The following is a 25677-nucleotide window of genomic DNA, read 5'->3' on the forward strand; positions in this document are numbered from 1 at the left end:
TGATCATAATAGGTATCACTCAAAGGGATCCAAGTGAAAAAATAAGAAGCACCATAAAGAATGCAAATAACAATGGCAACTTATGCATTTAACACAAGTATACACTAAAGGTAAAATTATCTTTCAATTAGCAAGTCTTACTTGCCTCTATAATTATAATACCTTGAGTGTGCACGACAGGATAGAGAAATACGTCACAAGAAATGACAGCACTTTTTGGGAAGGCTACATTAAGTAAAAGGGTTTGTGATGAAGAGCTATTCACATCACAAGAACATTGGATTGCACTTGATCATACATGCAGAGAAACACCTTCATATTCTGAACAGCCCAGTTCCGTTTTATTTATTTTTTTTTTTTGTTGAAGGTATTCCAGCAGTGAAGATGGGTTCAAATTGAGACTTTTTACATATCATCCTGATCAACCCTATTCCACATTAGACATCTCTATTAAATTTTAGTGACACCATTTTCCTATAAAAATCTGAGTGTAATCGATGAAACAGAATTGTGAAGTACACCAACTCAATAATTATTGACCCTAAACCTTATGTGTTCTAGTTAAAAATATATAGCTAGAGCCTAAAGTATATCCTACTCATTTGTTTACTTTATGCATGGGATATAGATAATTTTTGATTGAACACTAAGCCTTGTAAAATATAAACATATACTGCAAACAACTTCAAATTATGATCCCACTGAATGGAATGATTCATGATATCAAATGCACTCTAACATGAGTGCAATAACAAAATAAATGAAAACCATGAATAGATAACAATAGTAGGATAATTAGTAAGGTAATCATCGCTAGAAATATTTAAATGAACAATATAAGCACTATTTGGACAAAAAAGTGCCAAAAAACTATGTACACAGGCAGTAAAAAGTAAAATCAAAAGTGAACAATGAAAAAATTAACATTCAAGTAAAATGAGTGGCAATTAGCCTGTTTCTTATGTCCCGCCCTCGCTGATTCCCAAGTACATTTTGGTCAGGGACTACATCAACTCCTAATTCCTCCAACTCTACCATGTCTTCAGCATTTAGGGGCAAACCTTCTTCGACACACGTGTTGTGCAGTACAGCACAGCTATTGACAATTCTGCTCACTTTGTCCGGCAAATAGTGTAATACTCTATGTTTCAAGAGGCATCTCCACCTGCTCTTTAATACCCCTATGCACCTTTCAACCGTGCTGCGTGCTCTCGTCAAGGAACGGTTGAAGTTGTCCTCTGGGGTGTTAGGAGCAAAATAACCTGGGACAGGTGTCATCAGCCAGGGGGCAACAGGGTATCCACTGTCACCTATAGAAATAATTACAGACCAAGTTAATTCTTGTGTCACTAACCTAATAGTCGAAGAAATTAAAATCTTCTATTTTGAAAGTGTGATAAAATTCCAAAGGGCATATCTGATGGTTTGAATCCAATATTGCTTAGTAAATATGATAACTATGATGTAATGAATAGTACATATTATGTAACCACCGAGTAGGAATGTTTACCTCAAAATTACAAATAAAATAAAAAGATTAAGATACACCCATTCAAATCATGACTGAGAAACATGGAAAAATAGGCATGTCTATTACCCAAGAGCCACACATTGTACCGCTCATATGCTTGAGTGAGGGCTGGCTTTAAAGCAGAATGAGATATGATGTAAGCATCATGAGTCGAGCCACAGTACCGAGAGTTGATGTTTGTTATTTTAAGGTCCATGTCACACACCTAGAAAAATAATTTCATGCATCTAAATTAGCATTTCAGGTATTGAACTTGATTGAGCCATAAGAAGAGTGAGACTTACAATTAAAAATATTACCAATTCCATTCAAATAATGAATTTCAGTAAGTTTTAATCAAGACCAAGGATAGTTTTTTTCTCGGCAAACATGGCCAGTTAATAGTAACACTATGACTATCTTTGAAAAATATATATATAAGTACAGTGGAACCTCGATCTGTCGTTTTTCAGGGGGATGGATGAAAAGAACGATGAATGCGGGAAAACGTTAAATGCGGGAATGGTTGTCCGGGTTGCCTATGTCCCAGGATCAGCTGGATTTTTGCGAATTATGACATTCATTAATGGATTCAAACGAGATTTCAGCTGATTACAGGAATATTATTACTTTATCGAAACACTTAGATCATATTGTTGATTCGACTTATCTCTCTTTCTAAAATCCTAAAGGAACAATAGGCCGCCTTGCTAAAAAATGTTTGCACTCCACTCGGAATTTTCACGGCTATTATGCATTTCTTTCTGATGTAAAAATTCTTATCCATTAAATGCCATTTCAAGTACGCGTATTTACGAGAGAAATGTGCGTGTTATGCCTCAAACAACTGATTTCGCCGTCGCAGTTATTGGTTATGAAATGGATCAAGAAGGCCAAAAATAGTTTATTATTTGAAATGTTCCTTTCTAGCAATTAAATTTTTAATATGATTGAGGCAATGTGGCGTTAATCGTCAGCGGCACGCCCACCTGATCCTCGGCTTCATCCCACTTCTTGTTTTCACCAGGGATCTCGCTCTACCCCCACCCCTGCCGTCATGTCCTACCGGACATACCGAAGCGTTCTGCAATATTCACGCATTCTAGCCCGGATTCTTTTCTTCATCATCAATTATTTTCAGTCCATCTTTTAAAGTTCTCACTTGTGTCTTCGGAAGGGCCATGGTCCGAAGACGAATAAGAATAAAACTAATAAAAATGAAAACGGACTCCATTGAACCCACACAGAAAACACTCGCTAGTTTTAAGTCAACCCACCCCGGAAAGTACGGAACCACTCGTACGAGGTGAGGTTCAGCACTAATGCTATCGCGTACGGCGTAGGCATAGCTTACTGCAGAGGGTGAAGCAAGACCATATGACTGCGCAATGAAATTTTTTATCCTATAGAGAAGGCAACTTATCCACTCATTTCTAACAATAAGTTGCTTAGCTCTGGATGAGCAGATGAATTCAGATTGCTAGTCGAGAGAAACAAAATATCTTGAGAAGATATCGCTTCGTTAACAACTCAGACAAGTGAAACTTGTAGCATAACTCGTAAATTGTAACCAGACGTTCTGTTTTCGAAAAAAATCGCATCAACTGCCGTGAAGCTCACTATCAGCTGCGAGGATATCGTTATTCGCCAGAAATCACCATTGTATTATTCCAACTCTTTCCTTGCTTAAAATGCTTAAATAACGTTAGAAATACGTCATGTTTAGTATCAATCTTTACTGAATTACGTGCATATTACTAATATCTCAATATAATAAAAGTATAACACCAATTGCCGAAATTCATTTCTACGCACCTTTTGAGCTAATCGGTGATTCATGCAGCAGTTGACCTCCAGAGGTGGGGATCTTTGAAGCGAGTCAGCTAAAAAAAAGTCAGTGGTCGAGAAAGGGGGAAGCGTGAAAAAGGTTTCTTTTGTTCTCGAGTAACTTGATATTTTCTTTCCAAGCTAAGGTCTTCGTAATACAATCCCTGCTCGAGCTGGGACCTTTTTTTTATTTCGCAGAAGAGGAAAGCTTCAGACAGGGAGAGGCGAGTGCTAAATGGAGGGGGATACCGGATATTGGGAAATGCGATAATGTGACTATCCCACGGCACTCAGTTTCTCCCTATCGCATTTCAATCTCCTGGGGAAGATTCAAACTATGTGTCTGTTGTGATTAGCCATAATTAACACGTTGTAAACACTTCGTCTCATTTTTATCAAACGATGAATGCGGGAAAATTATTCGACGGGACCGCGATCTTCAAACGATAAATGCGGGAAAACGATACTTCGGGGAACGATAGATGCGGGAAAAAATTACATTGTCTTTATGGAACTTAATTTGGGACCAGGAGCGGCGAACGATGAATGCGGGAAAACGATGAATGCGGGAACGATAAATCGGGGTTCCACTGTAACTTGAAATTGCAAGGAAAATTAAACTGCTCATTACATATACATATTGAAGCTGCCATAAGCACATAGTCTTACCACTTGTACAGTGGCGGAAAAAATTAACGCAAAGCTCGTTGGCGTCTGAGAGCGGCCAGTTTAGGAACTACTTGTCTTCCAAAATTTTTCCCTCGTAATGCTCTCATACACCGGGAGTTTTAATAGCAATACATCCCTTATACCGGGGAAATAATCATGCCCATCACATTATGACAAGGCGCAAAAGATCCAGCTACGAATTCTTCGCCATATTCTACGAAGTATGCTTCGCCCTCGACTCACCTACAATGGAATCTGCTCTCGTCGGCACATCGTGGACACAGCCAACATATTGAGCATTGAGACTGCCAAGAACCCAATCCTTCCGGTGGTGTAGTGGATAAAGTATCATGCTTCGAATCAGAGGTTCCACAGATCAAGTCCCAGTGATGGATGACTTGACGCTGCACACACACTGTAAACATTTTTCAGATCCTAAAACTTCGCAATACCTATCAATAGGTCCATAGGATGATGCATGGCTATTGAATTCTTACGCGGTTATTTATTTGTTGAAGTTCAACCACCATATTGCATAGCCATTTGGGCAGTTGACTGTAGAGTGAATTTTGACTACCATTTCCGCGTCGTCCAACCCAGCTTCAAGTATCCAATCAATTGATTGGTATTAGATTGGATTCCGTTTTCACATAGATCCAAGATTCACATGAAATCAAGATTCAGATGGATACAGGGTTTAAATACTTTGTATATCCATACGTATTCAAGATAATTATGAATTATTGATTCACTTGGATATCTGATTCCGCTGGATTGAGGGATCACGTGGATTTAAAAACACACATGTTTTCGACACAACCTGGAATCGAAATTTTAATGGATTCGAGACCTTATGGATAGGTAATAGATTGGATTCCATATTCAGATAGACCCTAGATTCACATGAAATCAAGATTCAGATGGATACAGGGTTTAAATAGTTTGTATATCCATATGGATTCAAGATAATTATGAATTATTGATTCACTTGGATAACTGATTCAGCTGGATTGAGGGATCATGTTGATTTAAAAACACACATGTTTTCGACACAACCTGGAATCAAAATTTTAATGGATTCGAGCCCCTTATGGATAGGTATAAGATTGGATTCCATATTCACATAGATCATAGATTCACATGAAATCAAGATTCAGATGGATAAAGGGTTTAAATAGTTTGTATATCCATATGGATTCAAGATAATTATGAATTATTGATTCACTTGGATAACTGATTCCGCTGATTTGAGGGATCACGTGGATTTAAAAACACACATGTTTTCGACACAACCTGGAATCGAAATTTTAATGGATTCGACCCCCTTATGGATAGGTATAAGATTGGATTCCATATTCACATAGATCATAGATTCACATGAAATCAAGATTCAGATGGATAAAGGGTTTAAATAGTTTGTATATCCATATGGATTCAAGATAATTATGAATTATTGATTTACTTGCATAACTGATTCAGCTGGATTACATGGATTTAAAAACACACATGTTTTCGTCACAACCTGGAATCGAAATTTTAATGGATTCGAGCCCCTTATGGATAGGTATTAGATTGGATTCCATATTCACATAGATCCTAGATTCACATGAAATCAAGATTCAGATGGATAAAGGGTTTAAATAGTTTGTATATCCATATGGATTCAAGATAATTATGAATTATTGATTCACTTGGATAACTGATTCAGCTGGATTGAGGGATCACGTGGATTTAAAAACACACATGTTTTCGACACAACCTGGAATCGAAATTTTAATGGATTCGAGCCCCTTATGGATAGGTACTAGATTGGATTCCATTTTCACATAGATCCTAGATTCACATGAAATCAAGATTCAGATGGATACAGGGTTTAAATAGTTTGTATATCCATATGGATTCAAGATAATTATGAATTATTGATTCACTTGGATAACTGATTCAGCTGGATTGAGGGATCACGTGGATTTAAAAACGCACATGTTTTCGACACAACCTGGAATCGAAATTTTAATGGATTCGAGCCCCTTATGGATAGGTACTAGATTGGATTCCATTTACACATATATCCTAGATACACATGAAATCAAGATTCAGATGGATACAGGGTTTAAAAAGTTTGTATATCCATATGGATTCAAGATAATTATGAATTATTGATTCACTTGGATAACTGATTCAGGGATCACAGGGATTTAAAAACACACATGTTTTCGACACAACCTGGATTGAAATTTTAATGGATTCGAGCCCCTTATGGATAGGTACTAGATTGGATTCCATATTCACATAGATCATAGATTCACATGAAATCAAGATTCAGATGGATAAAGGGTTTAAATAGTTTGTATATCCATATGGATTCAAGATAATTATGAATTATTGATTTACTTGCATAACTGATTCAGCTGGATTACATGGATTTAAAAACACACATGTTTTCGACACAACCTGGAATCGAAATTTTAATGGATTCGAGCCCCTTATGGATAGGTATTAGATTGGATTCCATTTTCACATAGATCCTAGATTCACATGAAATCAAGATTCAGATGGATACAGGGTTTAAATAGTTTGTATATCCATATGGATTCAAGATAATTATGAATTATTGATTCACTTGGATAACTTATTCCGCTGGATTGAGGGACACGTGGATTTAAAAACACACAGGTTTTCGACACAACCTGGAATCGAAATTTTTATGGATTCGAGCCCCTTATGGATAGGTATTAGATTGGATTCCATTTTCACATAGATCCTAGATTCAAATGAAATCAAGATTCAGATGGATACAGGGTTTAAATAGTTTGTATATCCATATGGATTCAAGATAATTATGAATTATTGATTCACTTGGATAACTGATTCAGCTGGATTGAGGGATCACGTGGATTTAAAAACACACATGTTTTCGACACAACCTGGAATCGAAATTTTAATGGATTCGAGCCCCTTATGGATAGGTACTAGATTGGATTCCATTTTCACATAGATCCTAGATTCACATGAAATCAAGATTCAGATGGATACAGGGTTTGAATAGTTTGTATATCCATATGGATTCAAGATAATTATGAATTATTGATTCACTTGGATAACTGATTCAGCTGGATTGAGGGATCACGTGGATTTAAAAACACACATGTTTTCGACACAACCTGGAATCGAAATTTTAATGGATTCGACCCCCTTATGGATAGGTATTAGATTGGATTCCATATTCACATAGATCCTAGATTCTCATGAAATCAAGATTCTGATGGATACAGGGTTTAAATAGTTTGTATATCCATATGGATTCAAGATAATTATGAATTATTGATTCACTTGGATAACTGATTCAGCTGGATTGAGGGATCATGTTGATTTAAAAACACACATGTTTTCGACACAACCTGGAATCGAAATTTTAATGGATTCAAGCCCCTTATGGATAGGTATTAGATTGGATTCCATTTTCACATAGATCCTAGATTCACATGAAATCAAGATTCAGATGGATACAGGGTTTGAATAGTTTGTATATCCATATGGATTCAAGATAATTATGAATTATTGATTCACTTGGATAACTGATTCATCTGGATTGAGGGATCACGTGGATTTAAAAACGCACATGTTTTCGACACAACCTGGAATCGAAATTTTAATGGATTCGAGCCCCTTATGGATAGGTACTAGATTGGATTCCATTTTCACATAGATCCTAGATTCAAATGAAATCAAGATTCAGATGGATACAGGGTTTAAAAAGTTTGTATATCCATATGGATTCAAGATAATTATGAATTATTGATTCACTTGGTTAGCTGATTCAGCTGGATCACATGGATTTAAAAACACACATGTTTTCGACACAACCTGGAATCGAAATTTTAATGGATTCAAGCCCCTTATGGATAGGTATTAGATTGGATACCATTTTCACATAGATCCTAGATTCACATGAAATCAAGATTCAGATGGATACAGGGTTTGAATAGTTTGTATATCCATATGGATTCAAGATAATTATGAATTATTGATTCACTTGTATAACTGATTCAGCTGGATTGAGGGATCACGTGGATTTAAAAACACACATGTTTTCGACACAACTTGGAATCGAAATTTTAATGGATTCAAGCCCCTTATGGATAGGTATTAGATTGGATTCCATATTCACATAGATCCTAGATTCACATGAAATCAAGATTCAGATGGATACAGGGTTTAAATAGTTTGTATATGCATATGGATTCAAGATAATTATGAATTATTGATTCACTTGGATAACTGATTCCGCTGGATTGAGGGATCATGTGGATTTAAAAACACACATGTTTTCGACAGAACCTGGAATCGAAATTTTAATGGATTCGAGCCCCTTATGGATAGGTACTAGATTGGATTCCATTTTCACATAGATCCTAGATTCAAATGAAATCAAGATTCAGATGGATACAGGGTTTAAAAAGTTTGTATATCCATATGGATTCAAGATAATTATGAATTATTGATTCACTTGGTTAGCTGATTCAGCTGGATCACATGGATTTAAAAACACACATGTTTTCGACACAACCTGGAATCGAAATTTTAATGGATTCGAGCCCCTTATGGATAGGTATTAGATTGGATTCCATTTTCACATAGATCCTAGATTCACATGAAATCAAGATTCAGATGGATACAGGGTTTAAATAGTTTGTATATCCATATGGATTCAAGATAATTATGAATTATTGATTCACTTGGATAACTCATTCCGCTGGATTGAGGGATCACGTGGATTTAAAAACACACATGTTTTCGACACAACCTGGAATCGAAATTTTAATGGATTCGAGCCCCTTATGGATAGGTATTACATTGGATTCCATATTCACATAGATCCTAGATTCAAGTGAAATCAAGATTCAGATGGATACAGGGTTTAAAAAGTTTGTATATCCATATGGATTCAAGATAATTATGAATTATTGATTCACTTGGTTAGCTGATTCAGCTGGATCACATGGATTTAAAAACACACATGTTTTCGACACAACCTGGAATCGAAATTTTTATGGATTCGAGCCCCTTATGGATAGGTATTAGATTGGATTCCATTTTCACATAGATCCTAGATTCAAATGAAATCAAGATTCAGATGGATACAGGGTTTAAATAGTTTGTATATCCATATGGATTCAAGATAATTATGAATTATTGATTCACTTGGATAACTCATTCCGCTGGATTGAGGGATCACGTGGATTTAAAAACACACATGTTTTCGACACAACCTGGAATCGAAATTTTAATGGATTCAAGCCCCTTATGGATAGGTATTAGATTGGATTCCATATTCACATAGATCCTAGATTCAAATGAAATCAAGATTCAGATGGATACAGGGTTTAAATAGTTTGTATATCCATATGGATTCAAGATAATTATGAATTATTGATTCACTTGGTTAGCTGATTCAGCTGGATCACATGGATTTAAAAACACACATGTTTTCGACACAACCTGGAATCGAAATTTTTATGGATTCGAGCCCCTTATGGATAGGTATTAGATTGGATTCCATTTTCACATAGATCCTAGATTCAAATGAAATCAAGATTCAGATGGATACAGGGTTTAAAAAGTTTGTATATCCATATGGATTCAAGATAATTATGAATTATTGATTCACTTGGTTAGCTGATTCAGCTGGATCACATGGATTTAAAAACACACATGTTTTCGACACAACCTGGAATCGAAATTTTAATGGATTCGAGCCCCTTATGGATAGGTATTAGATTGGATTCCATATTCACATAGATCCTAGATTCACATGAAATAAAGATTCAGATGGATACAGGGTTTGAATAGTTTGTATATCCATATGGATTCAAGATAATTATGAATTATTGATTCACTTGGATAACTCATTCCGCTGGATTGAGGGATCACGTGGATTTAAAAACACACATGTTTTCGACACAACCTGGAATCGAAATTTTAATGGATTCAAGCCCCTTATGGATAGGTATTAGATTGGATTCCATATTCACATAGATCCTAGATTCACATGAAATCAAGATTCAGATGGATACAGGGTTTGAATAGTTTGTATATCCATATGGATTCAAGATAATTATGAATTATTGATTCACTTGGATAACTGATTCAGCTGGATTGAGGGATCACGTGGATTTAAAAACACACAAGTTTTCGACACAACCTGGAATCGAAATTTTAATGGATTCGAGCCCCTTATGGATAGGTATTAGATTGGATTCCATATTCACATAGATCCTAGATTCACATGAAATAAAGATTCAGATGGATACAGGGTTTAAATAGTTTGTATATCCATATGGATTCAAGATAATTATGAATTATTGATTCACTTGGATAACTGATTCAGCTGGATTGAGGGATCACGTGGATTTAAAAACGCACATGTTTTCGACACAACCTGGAATCGAAATTTTAATGGATTCGAGCCCCTTATGGATAGGTATTAGATTGGATTCCATATTCACATAGATCCTAGATTCACATGAAATCAAGATTCAGATGGATACAGGGTTTAAATAGTTTGTATATCCATATGGATTCAAGATAATTATGAATTATTGATTCACTTGGATAACTGATTCAGCTGGATTGAGGGATCACGTGGATTTAAAAACGCACATGTTTTCGACACAACCTGGAATCGAAATTTTAATGGATTCGAGCCCCTTATGGATAGGTATTAGATTGGATTCCATATTCACATAGATCCTAGATTCACATGAAATCAAGATTCAGATGGATACAGGGTTTAAATAGTTTGTATATCCATATGGATTCAAGATAATTATGAATTATTGATTCACTTGGATAACTGATTCAGCTGGATTGAGGGATCATGTGGATTTAAAAACACACATGTTTTCGACACAACCTGGAATCGAAATTTTAATGGATTCGAGCCCCTTATGGATAGGTACTAGATTGGATTCCATTTTCACATAGATCCTAGATTCACATGAAATCAAGATTCAGATGGATACAGGGTTTAAATAGTTTGTATATCCATATGGATTCAAGATAATTATGAATTATTGATTCACTTGGATAACTGATTCCGCTGGATTGAGGGATCATGTGGATTTAAAAACACACATGTTTTCGACACAACCTGGAATCGAAATTTTAATGGATTCGAGCCCCTTATGGATAGGTACTAGATTGGATTCCATTTTCACATAGATCCTAGATTCACATGAAATCAAGATTCAGATGGATACAGGGTTTAAATAGTTTGTATATCCATATGGATTCAAGATAATTATGAATTATTGATTCACTTGGATAACTGATTCAGCTGGATTGAGGGATCACGTGGATTTAAAAACACACATGTTTTCGACACAACCTGGAATCGAAATTTTAATGGATTCGAGCCCCTTATGGATAGGTATTAGATTGGATTCCATATTCACATAGATCCTAGATTCACATGAAATCAAGATTCAGATGGATACAGGGTTTAAATAGTTTGTATATCCATATGGATTCAAGATAATTATGAATTATTGATTCACTTGGATAACTGATTCAGCTGGATTGAGGGATCACGTGGATTTAAAAACACACATGTTTTCGACACAACCTGGAATCGAAATTTTAATGGATTCGAGCCCCTTATGGATAGGTACTAGATTGGATTCCATTTTCACATAGATCCTAGATTCACATGAAATCAAGATTCAGATGGATACAGGGTTTAAATAGTTTGTATATCCATATGGATTCAAGATAATTATGAATTATTGATTCACTTGGATAACTGATTCCGCTGGATTGAGGGATCATGTGGATTTAAAAACACACATGTTTTCGACACAACCTGGAATCGAAATTTTAATGGATTCGAGCCCCTTATGGATAGGTACTAGATTGGATTCCATTTTCACATAGATCCTAGATTCACATGAAATCAAGATTCAGATGGATACAGGGTTTAAATAGTTTGTATATCCATATGGATTCAAGATAATTATGAATTATTGATTCACTTGGATAACTGATTCAGCTGGATTGAGGGATCACGTGGATTTAAAAACACACATGTTTTCGACACAACCTGGAATCGAAATTTTAATGGATTCGAGCCCCTTATGGATAGGTATTAGATTGGATTCCATATTCACATAGATCCTAGATTCACATGAAATCAAGATTCAGATGGATACAGGGTTTAAAAAGTTTGTATATCCATATGGATTCAAGATAATTATGAATTATTGATTCACTTGGTTAGCTGATTCAGCTGGATCACATGGATTTAAAAACACACATGTTTTCGACACAACCTGGAATCGAAATTTTAATGGATTCGAGCCCCTTATGGATAGGTATTAGATTGGATTCCATATTCACATAGATCCTAGATTCACATGAAATCAAGATTCAGATGGATACAGGGTTTAAAAAGTTTGTATATCCATATGGATTCAAGATAATTATGAATTATTGATTCACTTGGTTAGCTGATTCAGCTGGATCACATGGATTTAAAAACACACATGTTTTCGACACAACCTGGAATCGAAATTTTAATGGATTCGAGCCCCTTATGGATAGGTATTAGATTGGATTCCATTTTCACATAGATCCTAGATTCACATGAAATCAAGATTCAGATGGATACAGGGTTTAAAAAGTTTGTATATCCATATGGATTCAAGATAATTATGAATTATTGATTCACTTGGTTAGCTGATTCAGCTGGATCACATGGATTTAAAAACACACATGTTTTCGACACAACCTGGAATCGAAATTTTAATGGATTCGAGCCCCTTATGGATAGGTATTAGATTGGATTCCATTTTCACATAGATCCTAGATTCACATGAAATCAAGATTCAGATGGATACAGGGTTTAAATAGTTTGTATATCCATATGGATTCAAGATAATTATGAATTATTGATTCACTTGGTTAGCTGATTCAGCTGGATCACATGGATTTAAAAACACACATGTTTTCGACACAACCTGGAATCGAAATTTTAATGGATTCGAGCCCCTTATGGATAGGTACTAGATTGGATTCCATTTTCACATAGATCCTAGATTCACATGAAATCAAGATTCAGATGGATACAGGGTTTAAAAAGTTTGTATATCCATATGGATTCAAGATAATTATGAATTATTGATTCACTTGGTTAGCTGATTCAGCTGGATCACATGGATTTAAAAACACACATGTTTTCGACACAACCTGGAATCGAAATTTTAATGGATTCGAGCCCCTTATGGATAGGTACTAGATTGGATTCCATTTTCACATAGATCCTAGATTCACATGAAATCAAGATTCAGATGGATACAGGGTTTAAATAGTTTGTATATCCATATTGATTCAAGATAATTATGAATTATTGATTCACTTGGATAACTCATTCCGCTGGATTGAGGGATCACGTGGATTTAAAAACACACATGTTTTCGACACAACCTGGAATCGAAATTTTTATGGATTCGAGCCCCTTATGGATAGGTATTAGATTGGATTCCATATTCACATAGATCCTAGATTCACATGAAATCAAGATTCAGATGGATACAGGGTTTAAATAGTTTGTATATCCATATGGATTCAAGATAATTATGAATTATTGATTCACTTGGATAACTGATTCAGCTGGATTGAGGGATCACGTGGATTTAAAAACACACATGTTTTCGACACAACCTGGAATCGAAATTTTAATGGATTCGAGCCCCTTATGGATAGGTACTAGATTGGATTCCATTTTCACATAGATCCTAGATTCACATGAAATCAAGATTCAGATGGATACAGGGTTTAAATAGTTTGTATATCCATATGGATTCAAGATAATTATGAATTATTGATTCACTTGGATAACTGATTCCGCTGGATTGAGGGATCATGTGGATTTAAAAACACACATGTTTTCGACACAACCTGGAATCGAAATTTTAATGGATTCGAGCCCCTTATGGATAGGTACTAGATTGGATTCCATTTTCACATAGATCCTAGATTCACATGAAATCAAGATTCAGATGGATACAGGGTTTAAATAGTTTGTATATCCATATGGATTCAAGATAATTATGAATTATTGATTCACTTGGATAACTGATTCAGCTGGATTGAGGGATCACGTGGATTTAAAAACACACATGTTTTCGACACAACCTGGAATCGAAATTTTAATGGATTCGAGCCCCTTATGGATAGGTATTAGATTGGATTCCATATTCACATAGATCCTAGATTCACATGAAATCAAGATTCAGATGGATACAGGGTTTAAATAGTTTGTATATCCATATGGATTCAAGATAATTATGAATTATTGATTCACTTGGATAACTGATTCAGCTGGATTGAGGGATCACGTGGATTTAAAAACACACATGTTTTCGACACAACCTGGAATCGAAATTTTAATGGATTCGAGCCCCTTATGGATAGGTACTAGATTGGATTCCATTTTCACATAGATCCTAGATTCACATGAAATCAAGATTCAGATGGATACAGGGTTTAAATAGTTTGTATATCCATATGGATTCAAGATAATTATGAATTATTGATTCACTTGGATAACTGATTCCGCTGGATTGAGGGATCATGTGGATTTAAAAACACACATGTTTTCGACACAACCTGGAATCGAAATTTTAATGGATTCGAGCCCCTTATGGATAGGTACTAGATTGGATTCCATTTTCACATAGATCCTAGATTCACATGAAATCAAGATTCAGATGGATACAGGGTTTAAATAGTTTGTATATCCATATGGATTCAAGATAATTATGAATTATTGATTCACTTGGATAACTGATTCAGCTGGATTGAGGGATCACGTGGATTTAAAAACACACATGTTTTCGACACAACCTGGAATCGAAATTTTAATGGATTCGAGCCCCTTATGGATAGGTATTAGATTGGATTCCATTTACACATATATCCTAGATACACATGAAATCAAGATTCAGATGGATACAGGGTTTAAAAAGTTTGTATATCCATATGGATTCAAGATAATTATGAATTATTGATTCACTTGGTTAGCTGATTCAGCTGGATCACATGGATTTAAAAACACACATGTTTTCGACACAACCTGGAATCGAAATTTTAATGGATTCGAGCCCCTTATGGATAGGTATTAGATTGGATTCCATATTCACATAGATCCTAGATTCACATGAAATCAAGATTCAGATGGATACAGGGTTTAAAAAGTTTGTATATCCATATGGATTCAAGATAATTATGAATTATTGATTCACTTGGTTAGCTGATTCAGCTGGATCACATGGATTTAAAAACACACATGTTTTCGACACAACCTGGAATCGAAATTTTAATGGATTCGAGCCCCTTATGGATAGGTATTAGATTGGATTCCATTTTCACATAGATCCTAGATTCACATGAAATCAAGATTCAGATGGATACAGGGTTTAAAAAGTTTGTATATCCATATGGATTCAAGATAATTATGAATTATTGATTCACTTGGTTAGCTGATTCAGCTGGATCACATGGATTTAAAAACACACATGTTTTCGACACAACCTGGAATCGAAATTTTAATGGATTCGAGCCCCTTATGGATAGGTATTAGATTGGATTCCATTTTCACATAGATCCTAGATTCAAATGAAATCAAGATTCAGATGGATACAGGGTTTAAAAAGTTTGTATATCCATATGGATTCAAGATAATTATGAATTATTGATTCACTTGGTTAGCTGATTCAGCTGGATCACATGGATTTAAAAACACACATGTTTTCGACACAACCTGGAATCGAAATTTTAATGGATTCGAGCCCCTTATGGATAGGTACTAGATTGGATTCCATTTTCACATAGATCCTAGATTCACATGAAATCAAGATTCAGATGGATACAGGGTTTAAATAGTTTGTATATCCATATTGATTCAAGATAATTATGAATTATTGATTCACTTGGATAACTCATTCCGCTGGATTGAGGGATCACGTGGATTTAAAAACACACATGTTTTCGACACAACCTGGAATCGAAATTTTTATGGATTCGAGCCCCTTATGGATAGGTATTAGATTGGATTCCATTTTCACATAGATCCTAGATTCAAATGAAATCAAGATTCAGATGGATACAGGGTTTAAATAGTTTGTATATCCATATGGATTCAAGATAATTATGAATTATTGATTCACTTGGATAACTTATTCCGCTGGATTGAGGGACACGTGGATTTAAAAACACACATGTTTTCGACACAACCTGGAATCGAAATTTTTATGGATTCGAGCCCCTTATGGATAGGTATTAGATTGGATTCCATTTTCACATAGATCCTAGATTCAAATGAAATCAAGATTCAGATGGATACAGGGTTTAAATAGTTTGTATATCCATATGGATTCAAGATAATTATGAATTATTGATTCACTTGGATAACTGATTCAGCTGGATTGAGGGATCACGTGGATTTAAAAACACACATGTTTTCGACACAACCTGGAATCGAAATTTTTATGGATTCGAGCCCCTTATGGATAGGTATTAGATTGGATTCCATTTACACATATATCCTAGATACACATGAAATCAAGATTCAGATGGATACAGGGTTTAAATAGTTTGTATATCCATATGGATTCAAGATAATTATGAATTATTGATTCACTTGGATAACTGATTCAGCTGGATTGAGGGACACGTGGATTTAAAAACACACATGTTTTCGACACAACCTGGAATCGAAATTTTTATGGATTCGAGCCCCTTATGGATAGGTATTAGATTGGATTCCATTTTCACATAGATCCTAGATTCACATGAAATCAAGATTCAGATGGATACAGGGTTTAAATAGTTTGTATATCCATATGGATTCAAGATAATTATGAATTATTGATTCACTTGGATAACTGATTCAGCTGGATTGAGGGACACGTGGATTTAAAAACACACATGTTTTCGACACAACCTGGAATCGAAATTTTTATGGATTCGAGCCCCTTATGGATAGGTATTAGATTGGATTCCATTTTCACATAGATCCTAGATTCACATGAAATCAAGATTCTGATGGATACAGGGTTTAAATAGTTTGTATATCCATATGGATTCAAGATAATTATGAATTATTGATTCACTTGGATAACTTATTCCGCTGGATTGAGGGACACGTGGATTTAAAAACACACATGTTTTCGACACAACCTGGAATCGAAATTTTTATGGATTCGAGCCCCTTATGGATAGGTATTAGATTGGATTCCATTTTCACATAGATCCTAGATTCAAATGAAATCAAGATTCAGATGGATACAGGGTTTAAATAGTTTGTATATCCATATGGATTCAAGATAATTATGAATTATTGATTCACTTGGATAACTTATTCCGCTGGATTGAGGGACACGTGGATTTAAAAACACACATGTTTTCGACACAACCTGGAATCGAAATTTTTATGGATTCGAGCCCCTTATGGATAGGTATTAGATTGGATTCCATTTTCACATAGATCCTAGATTCAAATGAAATCAAGATTCAGATGGATACAGGGTTTAAATAGTTTGTATATCCATATGGATTCAAGATAATTATGAATTATTGATTCACTTGGATAACTGATTCAGCTGGATTGAGGGATCACGTGGATTTAAAAACACACATGTTTTCGACACAACCTGGAATCGAAATTTTTATGGATTCGAGCGCCTTATGGATAGGTATTAGATTGGATTCCATTTACACATATATCCTAGATACACATGAAATCAAGATTCAGATGGATACAGGGTTTAAATAGTTTGTATATCCATATGGATTCAAGATAATTATGAATTATTGATTCACTTGGATAACTGATTCAGCTGGATTGAGGGACACGTGGATTTAAAAACACACATGTTTTCGACACAACCTGGAATCGAAATTTTAATGGATTCGAGCCCCTTATGGATAGGTATTAGATTGGATTCCATATTCACATAGATCCTAGATTCACATGAAATCAAGATTCAGATGGATACAGGGTTTAAATAGTTTGTATATCCATATGGATTCAAGATAATTATGAATTATTGATTCACTTGGATAACTGATTCAGCTGGATTGAGGGATCACGTGGATTTAAAAACACACATGTTTTCGACACAACCTGGAATCGAAATTTTAATGGATTCGAGCCCCTTATGGATAGGTACTAGATTGGATTCCATTTTCACATAGATCCTAGATTCACATGAAATCAAGATTCAGATGGATACAGGGTTTAAATAGTTTGTATATCCATATGGATTCAAGATAATTATGAATTATTGATTCACTTGGTTAGCTGATTCCGCTGGATTGAGGGATCATGTGGATTTAAAAACACACATGTTTTCGACACAACCTGGAATCGAAATTTTAATGGATTCGAGCCCCTTATGGATAGGTATTAGATTGGATTCCATTTACACATATATCCTAGATACACATGAAATCAAGATTCAGATGGAGACAGGGTTTAAAAAGTTTGTATATCCATATGGATTCAAGATAATTATGAATTATTGATTCACTTGGTTAGCTGATTCAGCTGGATTGAGGGATCACGTGGATTTAAAAACGCACATGTTTTCGACACAACCTGGAATCGAAATTTTAATGGATTCGAGCCCCTTATGGATAGGTATTAGATTGGATTCCATATTCACATAGATCCTAGATTCACATGAAATCAAGATTCAGATGGATACAGGGTTTAAATAGTTTGTATATCCATATGGATTCAAGATAATTATGAATTATTGATTCACTTGGATAACTGATTCAGCTGGATTGAGGGATCACGTGGATTTAAAAACGCACATGTTTTCGACACAACCTGGAATCGAAATTTTAATGGATTCGAGCCCCTTATGGATAGGTATTAGATTGGATTCCATATTCACATAGATCCTAGATTCACATGAAATCAAGATTCAGATGGATACAGGGTTTAAATAGTTTGTATATCCATATGGATTCAAGATAATTATGAATTATTGATTCACTTGGATAACTGATTCAGCTGGATTGAGGGATCACGTGGATTTAAAAACACACATGTTTTCGACACAACCTGGAATCGAAATTTTAATGGATTCGAGCCCCTTAAGGATAGGTACTAGATTGGATTCCATTTTCACATAGATCCTAGATTCACATGAAATCAAGATTCAGATGGATACAGGGTTTAAATAGTTTGTATATCCATATGGATTCAAGATAATTATGAATTATTGATTCACTTGGATAACTGATTCCGCTGGATTGAGGGATCATGTGGATTTAAAAACACACATGTTTTCGACACAACCTGGAATCGAAATTTTAATGGATTCGAGCCCCTTATGGATAGGTACTAGATTGGATTCCATTTTCACATAGATCCTAGATTCACATGAAATCAAGATTCAGATGGATACAGGGTTTAAATAGTTTGTATATCCATATGGATTCAAGATAATTATGAATTATTGATTCACTTGGATAACTGATTCAGCTGGATTGAGGGATCACGTGGATTTAAAAACACACATGTTTTCGACACAACCTGGAATCGAAATTTTAATGGATTCGAGCCCCTTATGGATAGGTACTAGATTGGATTCCATTTACACATATATCCTAGATACACATGAAATCAAGATTCAGATGGATACAGGGTTTAAAAAGTTTGTATATCCATATGGATTCAAGATAATTATGAATTATTGATTCACTTGGTTAGCTGATTCAGCTGGATCACATGGATTTAAAAACACACATGTTTTCGACACAACCTGGAATCGAAATTTTAATGGATTCGAGCCCCTTATGGATAGGTATTAGATTGGATTCCATATTCACATAGATCCTAGATTCACATGAAATCAAGATTCAGATGGATACAGGGTTTAAAAAGTTTGTATATCCATATGGATTCAAGATAATTATGAATTATTGATTCACTTGGTTAGCTGATTCAGCTGGATCACATGGATTTAAAAACACACATGTTTTCGACACAACCTGGAATCGAAATTTTAATGGATTCGAGCCCCTTATGGATAGGTATTAGATTGGATTCCATTTTCACATAGATCCTAGATTCACATGAAATCAAGATTCAGATGGATACAGGGTTTAAAAAGTTTGTATATCCATATGGATTCAAGATAATTATGAATTATTGATTCACTTGGATAACTGATTCAGCTGGATTGAGGGATCACGTGGATTTAAAAACGCACATGTTTTCGACACAACCTGGAATCGAAATTTTAATGGATTCGAGCCCCTTATGGATAGGTATTAGATTGGATTCCATTTACACATATATCCTAGATACACATGAAATCAAGATTCAGATGGATACAGGGTTTAAAAAGTTTGTATATCCATATGGATTCAAGATAATTATGAATTATTGATTCACTTGGTTAGCTGATTCAGCTGGATCACATGGATTTAAAAACGCACATGTTTTCGACACAACCTGGAATCGAAATTTTAATGGATTCGAGCCCCTTATGGATAGGTATTAGATTGGATTCCATTTTCACATAGATCCTAGATTCACATGAAATCAAGATTCAGATGGATACAGGGTTTAAAAAGTTTGTATATCCATATGGATTCAAGATAATTATGAATTATTGATTCACTTGGTTAGCTGATTCAGCTGGATCACATGGATTTAAAAACACACATGTTTTCGACACAACCTGGAATCGAAATTTTAATGGATTCGAGCCCCTTATGGATAGGTATTAGATTGGATTCCATTTTCACATAGATCCTAGATTCAAATGAAATCAAGATTCAGATGGATACAGGGTTTAAAAAGTTTGTATATCCATATGGATTCAAGATAATTATGAATTATTGATTCACTTGGTTAGCTGATTCAGCTGGATCACATGGATTTAAAAACACACATGTTTTCGACACAACCTGGAATCGAAATTTTAATGGATTCGAGCCCCTTATGGATAGGTACTAGATTGGATTCCATTTTCACATAGATCCTAGATTCACATGAAATCAAGATTCAGATGGATACAGGGTTTAAATAGTTTGTATATCCATATTGATTCAAGATAATTATGAATTATTGATTCACTTGGATAACTCATTCCGCTGGATTGAGGGATCACGTGGATTTAAAAACACACATGTTTTCGACACAACCTGGAATCGAAATTTTTATGGATTCGAGCCCCTTATGGATAGGTATTAGATTGGATTCCATTTTCACATAGATCCTAGATTCAAATGAAATCAAGATTCAGATGGATACAGGGTTTAAATAGTTTGTATATCCATATGGATTCAAGATAATTATGAATTATTGATTCACTTGGATAACTTATTCCGCTGGATTGAGGGACACGTGGATTTAAAAACACACATGTTTTCGACACAACCTGGAATCGAAATTTTTATGGATTCGAGCCCCTTATGGATAGGTATTAGATTGGATTCCATTTTCACATAGATCCTAGATTCAAATGAAATCAAGATTCAGATGGATACAGGGTTTAAATAGTTTGTATATCCATATGGATTCAAGATAATTATGAATTATTGATTCACTTGGATAACTGATTCAGCTGGATTGAGGGATCACGTGGATTTAAAAACACACATGTTTTCGACACAACCTGGAATCGAAATTTTTATGGATTCGAGCCCCTTATGGATAGGTATTAGATTGGATTCCATTTACACATATATCCTAGATACACATGAAATCAAGATTCAGATGGATACAGGGTTTAAATAGTTTGTATATCCATATGGATTCAAGATAATTATGAATTATTGATTCACTTGGATAACTGATTCAGCTGGATTGAGGGACACGTGGATTTAAAAACACACATGTTTTCGACACAACCTGGAATCGAAATTTTTATGGATTCGAGCCCCTTATGGATAGGTATTAGATTGGATTCCATTTTCACATAGATCCTAGATTCACATGAAATCAAGATTCAGATGGATACAGGGTTTAAATAGTTTGTATATCCATATGGATTCAAGATAATTATGAATTATTGATTCACTTGGATAACTGATTCAGCTGGATTGAGGGACACGTGGATTTAAAAACACACATGTTTTCGACACAACCTGGAATCGAAATTTTTATGGATTCGAGCCCCTTATGGATAGGTATTAGATTGGATTCCATTTTCACATAGATCCTAGATTCACATGAAATCAAGATTCTGATGGATACAGGGTTTAAATAGTTTGTATATCCATATGGATTCAAGATAATTATGAATTATTGATTCACTTGGATAACTTATTCCGCTGGATTGAGGGACACGTGGATTTAAAAACACACATGTTTTCGACACAACCTGGAATCGAAATTTTTATGGATTCGAGCCCCTTATGGATAGGTATTAGATTGGATTCCATTTTCACATAGATCCTAGATTCAAATGAAATCAAGATTCAGATGGATACAGGGTTTAAATAGTTTGTATATCCATATGGATTCAAGATAATTATGAATTATTGATTCACTTGGATAACTTATTCCGCTGGATTGAGGGACACGTGGATTTAAAAACACACATGTTTTCGACACAACCTGGAATCGAAATTTTTATGGATTCGAGCCCCTTATGGATAGGTATTAGATTGGATTCCATTTTCACATAGATCCTAGATTCAAATGAAATCAAGATTCAGATGGATACAGGGTTTAAATAGTTTGTATATCCATATGGATTCAAGATAATTATGAATTATTGATTCACTTGGATAACTGATTCAGCTGGATTGAGGGATCACGTGGATTTAAAAACACACATGTTTTCGACACAACCTGGAATCGAAATTTTTATGGATTCGAGCGCCTTATGGATAGGTATTAGATTGGATTCCATTTACACATATATCCTAGATACACATGAAATCAAGATTCAGATGGATACAGGGTTTAAATAGTTTGTATATCCATATGGATTCAAGATAATTATGAATTATTGATTCACTTGGTTAACTGATTCAGCTGGATTGAGGGACACGTGGATTTAAAAACACACATGTTTTCGACACAACCTGGAATCGAAATTTTTATGGATTCGAGCCCCTTATGGATAGGTATTAGATTGGATTCCATTTTCACATAGATCCTAGATTCACATGAAATCAAGATTCAGATGGATACAGGGTTTAAATAGTTTGTATATCCATATGGATTCAAGATAATTATGAATTATTGATTCACTTGGATAACTGATTCAGCTGGATTGAGGGACACGTGGATTTAAAAACACACAGGTTTTCGACACAACTTGGAATCGAAATTTAAATGGATTTGAGCCCCTTATGGATAGGTATTAGATTGGATTCCATATTCACATAGATCCTAGATTCAAATGAAATCAAGATTCAGATGGATACAGGGTTTAAATAGTTTGTATATCCATATGGATTCAAGATAATTATGAATTATTGATTCACTTGGATAACTGATTCAGCTGGATTGAGGGATCACGTGGATTTAAAAACACACATGTTTTCGACACAACCTGGAATCGAAATTTTTATGGATTCGAGCCCCTTATGGATAGGTATTAGATTGGATTCCATTTACACATATATCCTAGATACACATGAAATCAAGATTCAGATGGATACAGGGTTTAAATAGTTTGTATATCCATATGGATTCAAGATAATTATGAATTATTGATTCACTTGGATAACTGATTCAGCTGGATTGAGGGACACGTGGATTTAAAAACACACATGTTTTCGACACAACCTGGAATCGAAATTTTTATGGATTCGAGCCCCTTATGGATAGGTATTAGATTGGATTCCATTTTCACATAGATCCTAGATTCACATGAAATCAAGATTCAGATGGATACAGGGTTTAAATAGTTTGTATATGCATATGGATTCAAGATAATTATGAATTATTGATTCACTTGGATAACTGATTCCGCTGGATTGAGGGATCACGTGGATTTAAAAACACACATGTTTTCGACACAACCTGGAATCGAAATTTTAATGGATTCGAGCCCCTTATGGATAGGTATTAGATTGGATTCCATATTCACATAGATCCTAGATTCACATGAAATCAAGATTCAGATGGATACAGGGTTTAAATAGTTTGTATATGCATATGGATTCAAGATAATTATGAATTATTGATTCACTTGGATAACTGATTCCGCTGGATTGAGGGATCACGTGGATTTAAAAACACACATGTTTTCGACACAACCTGGAATTGAAATTTTAATGGATTCGAGCCCCTTATGGATAGGTACTAGATTGGATTCCATTTTCACATAGATCCTAGATTCACATGAAATCAAGATTCAGATGGATAAAGGGTTTAAATAGTTTGTATATCCATATGGATTCAAGATAATTATGAATTATTGATTCACTTGGATAACTGATTCAGCTGGATTGAGGGATCACGTGGATTTAAAAACGCACATGTTTTCGACACAACCTGGAATCGAAATTTTAATGGATTCGAGCCCCTTATGGATAGGTACTAGATTGGATTCCATTTTCACATAGATCCTAGATTCACATGAAATCAAGATTCAGATGGATAAAGGGTTTAAATAGTTTGTATATCCATATGGATTCAAGATAATTATGAATTATTGATTCACTTGGATAACTGATTCAGCTGGATTGAGGGATCACGTTGATTTAAAAACGCACATGTTTTCGACACAACCTGGAATCGAAATTTTAATGGATTCGACCCCCTTATGGATAGGTATTAGATTGGATTCCATATTCACATAGATCCTAGATTCACATGAAATCAAGATTCAGATGGAGACAGGGTTTAAATTGTTTGTATATCCATATGGATTCAAGATAATTATGAATTATTGATTCCCTGGAAATAATTGACGTGCCTTATATCATGTATATAACTCAATATGTAAAATCTTCTCTAGGCAAATAAAGAGTATTATTATTATTAACTTCACATTAGAAATTACGTCACCGAAAGAGTCCTTTCCTCAGCATCATAAGCTCCGTTAGTTGTCACACTGTCAGCTAAAGCATCTCCCACAACAGCACTTTCAAGACGTTGTTCCCTCAGTGATGGCACCACCCTGGTCTACTTCGAAGCGGAAAAGTAAGGGACATCAGGGAAGACCCTTGGGATATGGCACCATCCTTCATTTTTGGCCAGTCATTAGATTTCCTGACTTCTCATCGAGGCATGAGCTTTTAACTACCACATCTTCAAACAGGCAATACCGGACGAACACCTTAAAATAGAGATAATTTCATTACACAGACAAACAACTGTATTTCAAGTGAAGATTACCTTCGTCCGATACGGATGTCGCAAAAAAAGGCTTAAAGGCCTGGTTACACGGTGCATTAACCCGTACGGGTTAATGTCTAAATGTATGAACGCGAGAATGAACGGAAAAATTCACCGTGTAACCACCCCAAAATGTACAAATGCATGAACGCGTGAACGGAAAATAGAACATGTTCTAATTTCGTTCATGCATTCGCACAAGTTGATAACAGAGCCACCTGGTGGGAAACGACACATTTAGTTGTCATCTGCAGGGCTATTCCACGGCCGTCTTGGCTATTCAGTAACTCTT

The 25677-nt window shown here is 35.0% G+C and overlaps 1 protein-coding gene across 2 annotated transcripts; it reads right to left on the reverse strand.

The window, feature by feature from the left end:
* On the reverse strand, positions 1-25326 carry LOC124170159 (putative nuclease HARBI1). Of its 2 annotated transcripts, XM_046548860.1 has the most exons (4): positions 25056-25326; positions 4250-4421; positions 1598-1736; positions 1-1310 (listed from the first exon to the last, which is right to left on the reverse strand). In XM_046548860.1, the coding sequence occupies exons 3-4, from the start codon at positions 1725-1727 to the stop codon at positions 928-930; spliced, it is 513 nt and encodes a 170-aa protein (XP_046404816.1). In that variant the 5' UTR covers positions 1728-1736; positions 4250-4421; positions 25056-25326; the 3' UTR covers positions 1-927. The 2 variants fall into 2 exon arrangements, with proteins under 2 accessions (XP_046404816.1, XP_046404817.1); XM_046548861.1 differs by lacking the exons at positions 4250-4421; positions 25056-25326 and having other exon boundaries at positions 1598-1955.
* Between the last annotated feature and the right edge of the window lie 351 nt (positions 25327-25677).

This window comes from Ischnura elegans, chromosome 13 (assembly GCF_921293095.1).
Source record: "Ischnura elegans chromosome 13, ioIscEleg1.1, whole genome shotgun sequence".
In the NCBI taxonomy this organism is placed as follows: domain Eukaryota; kingdom Metazoa; phylum Arthropoda; class Insecta; order Odonata; family Coenagrionidae; genus Ischnura; species Ischnura elegans.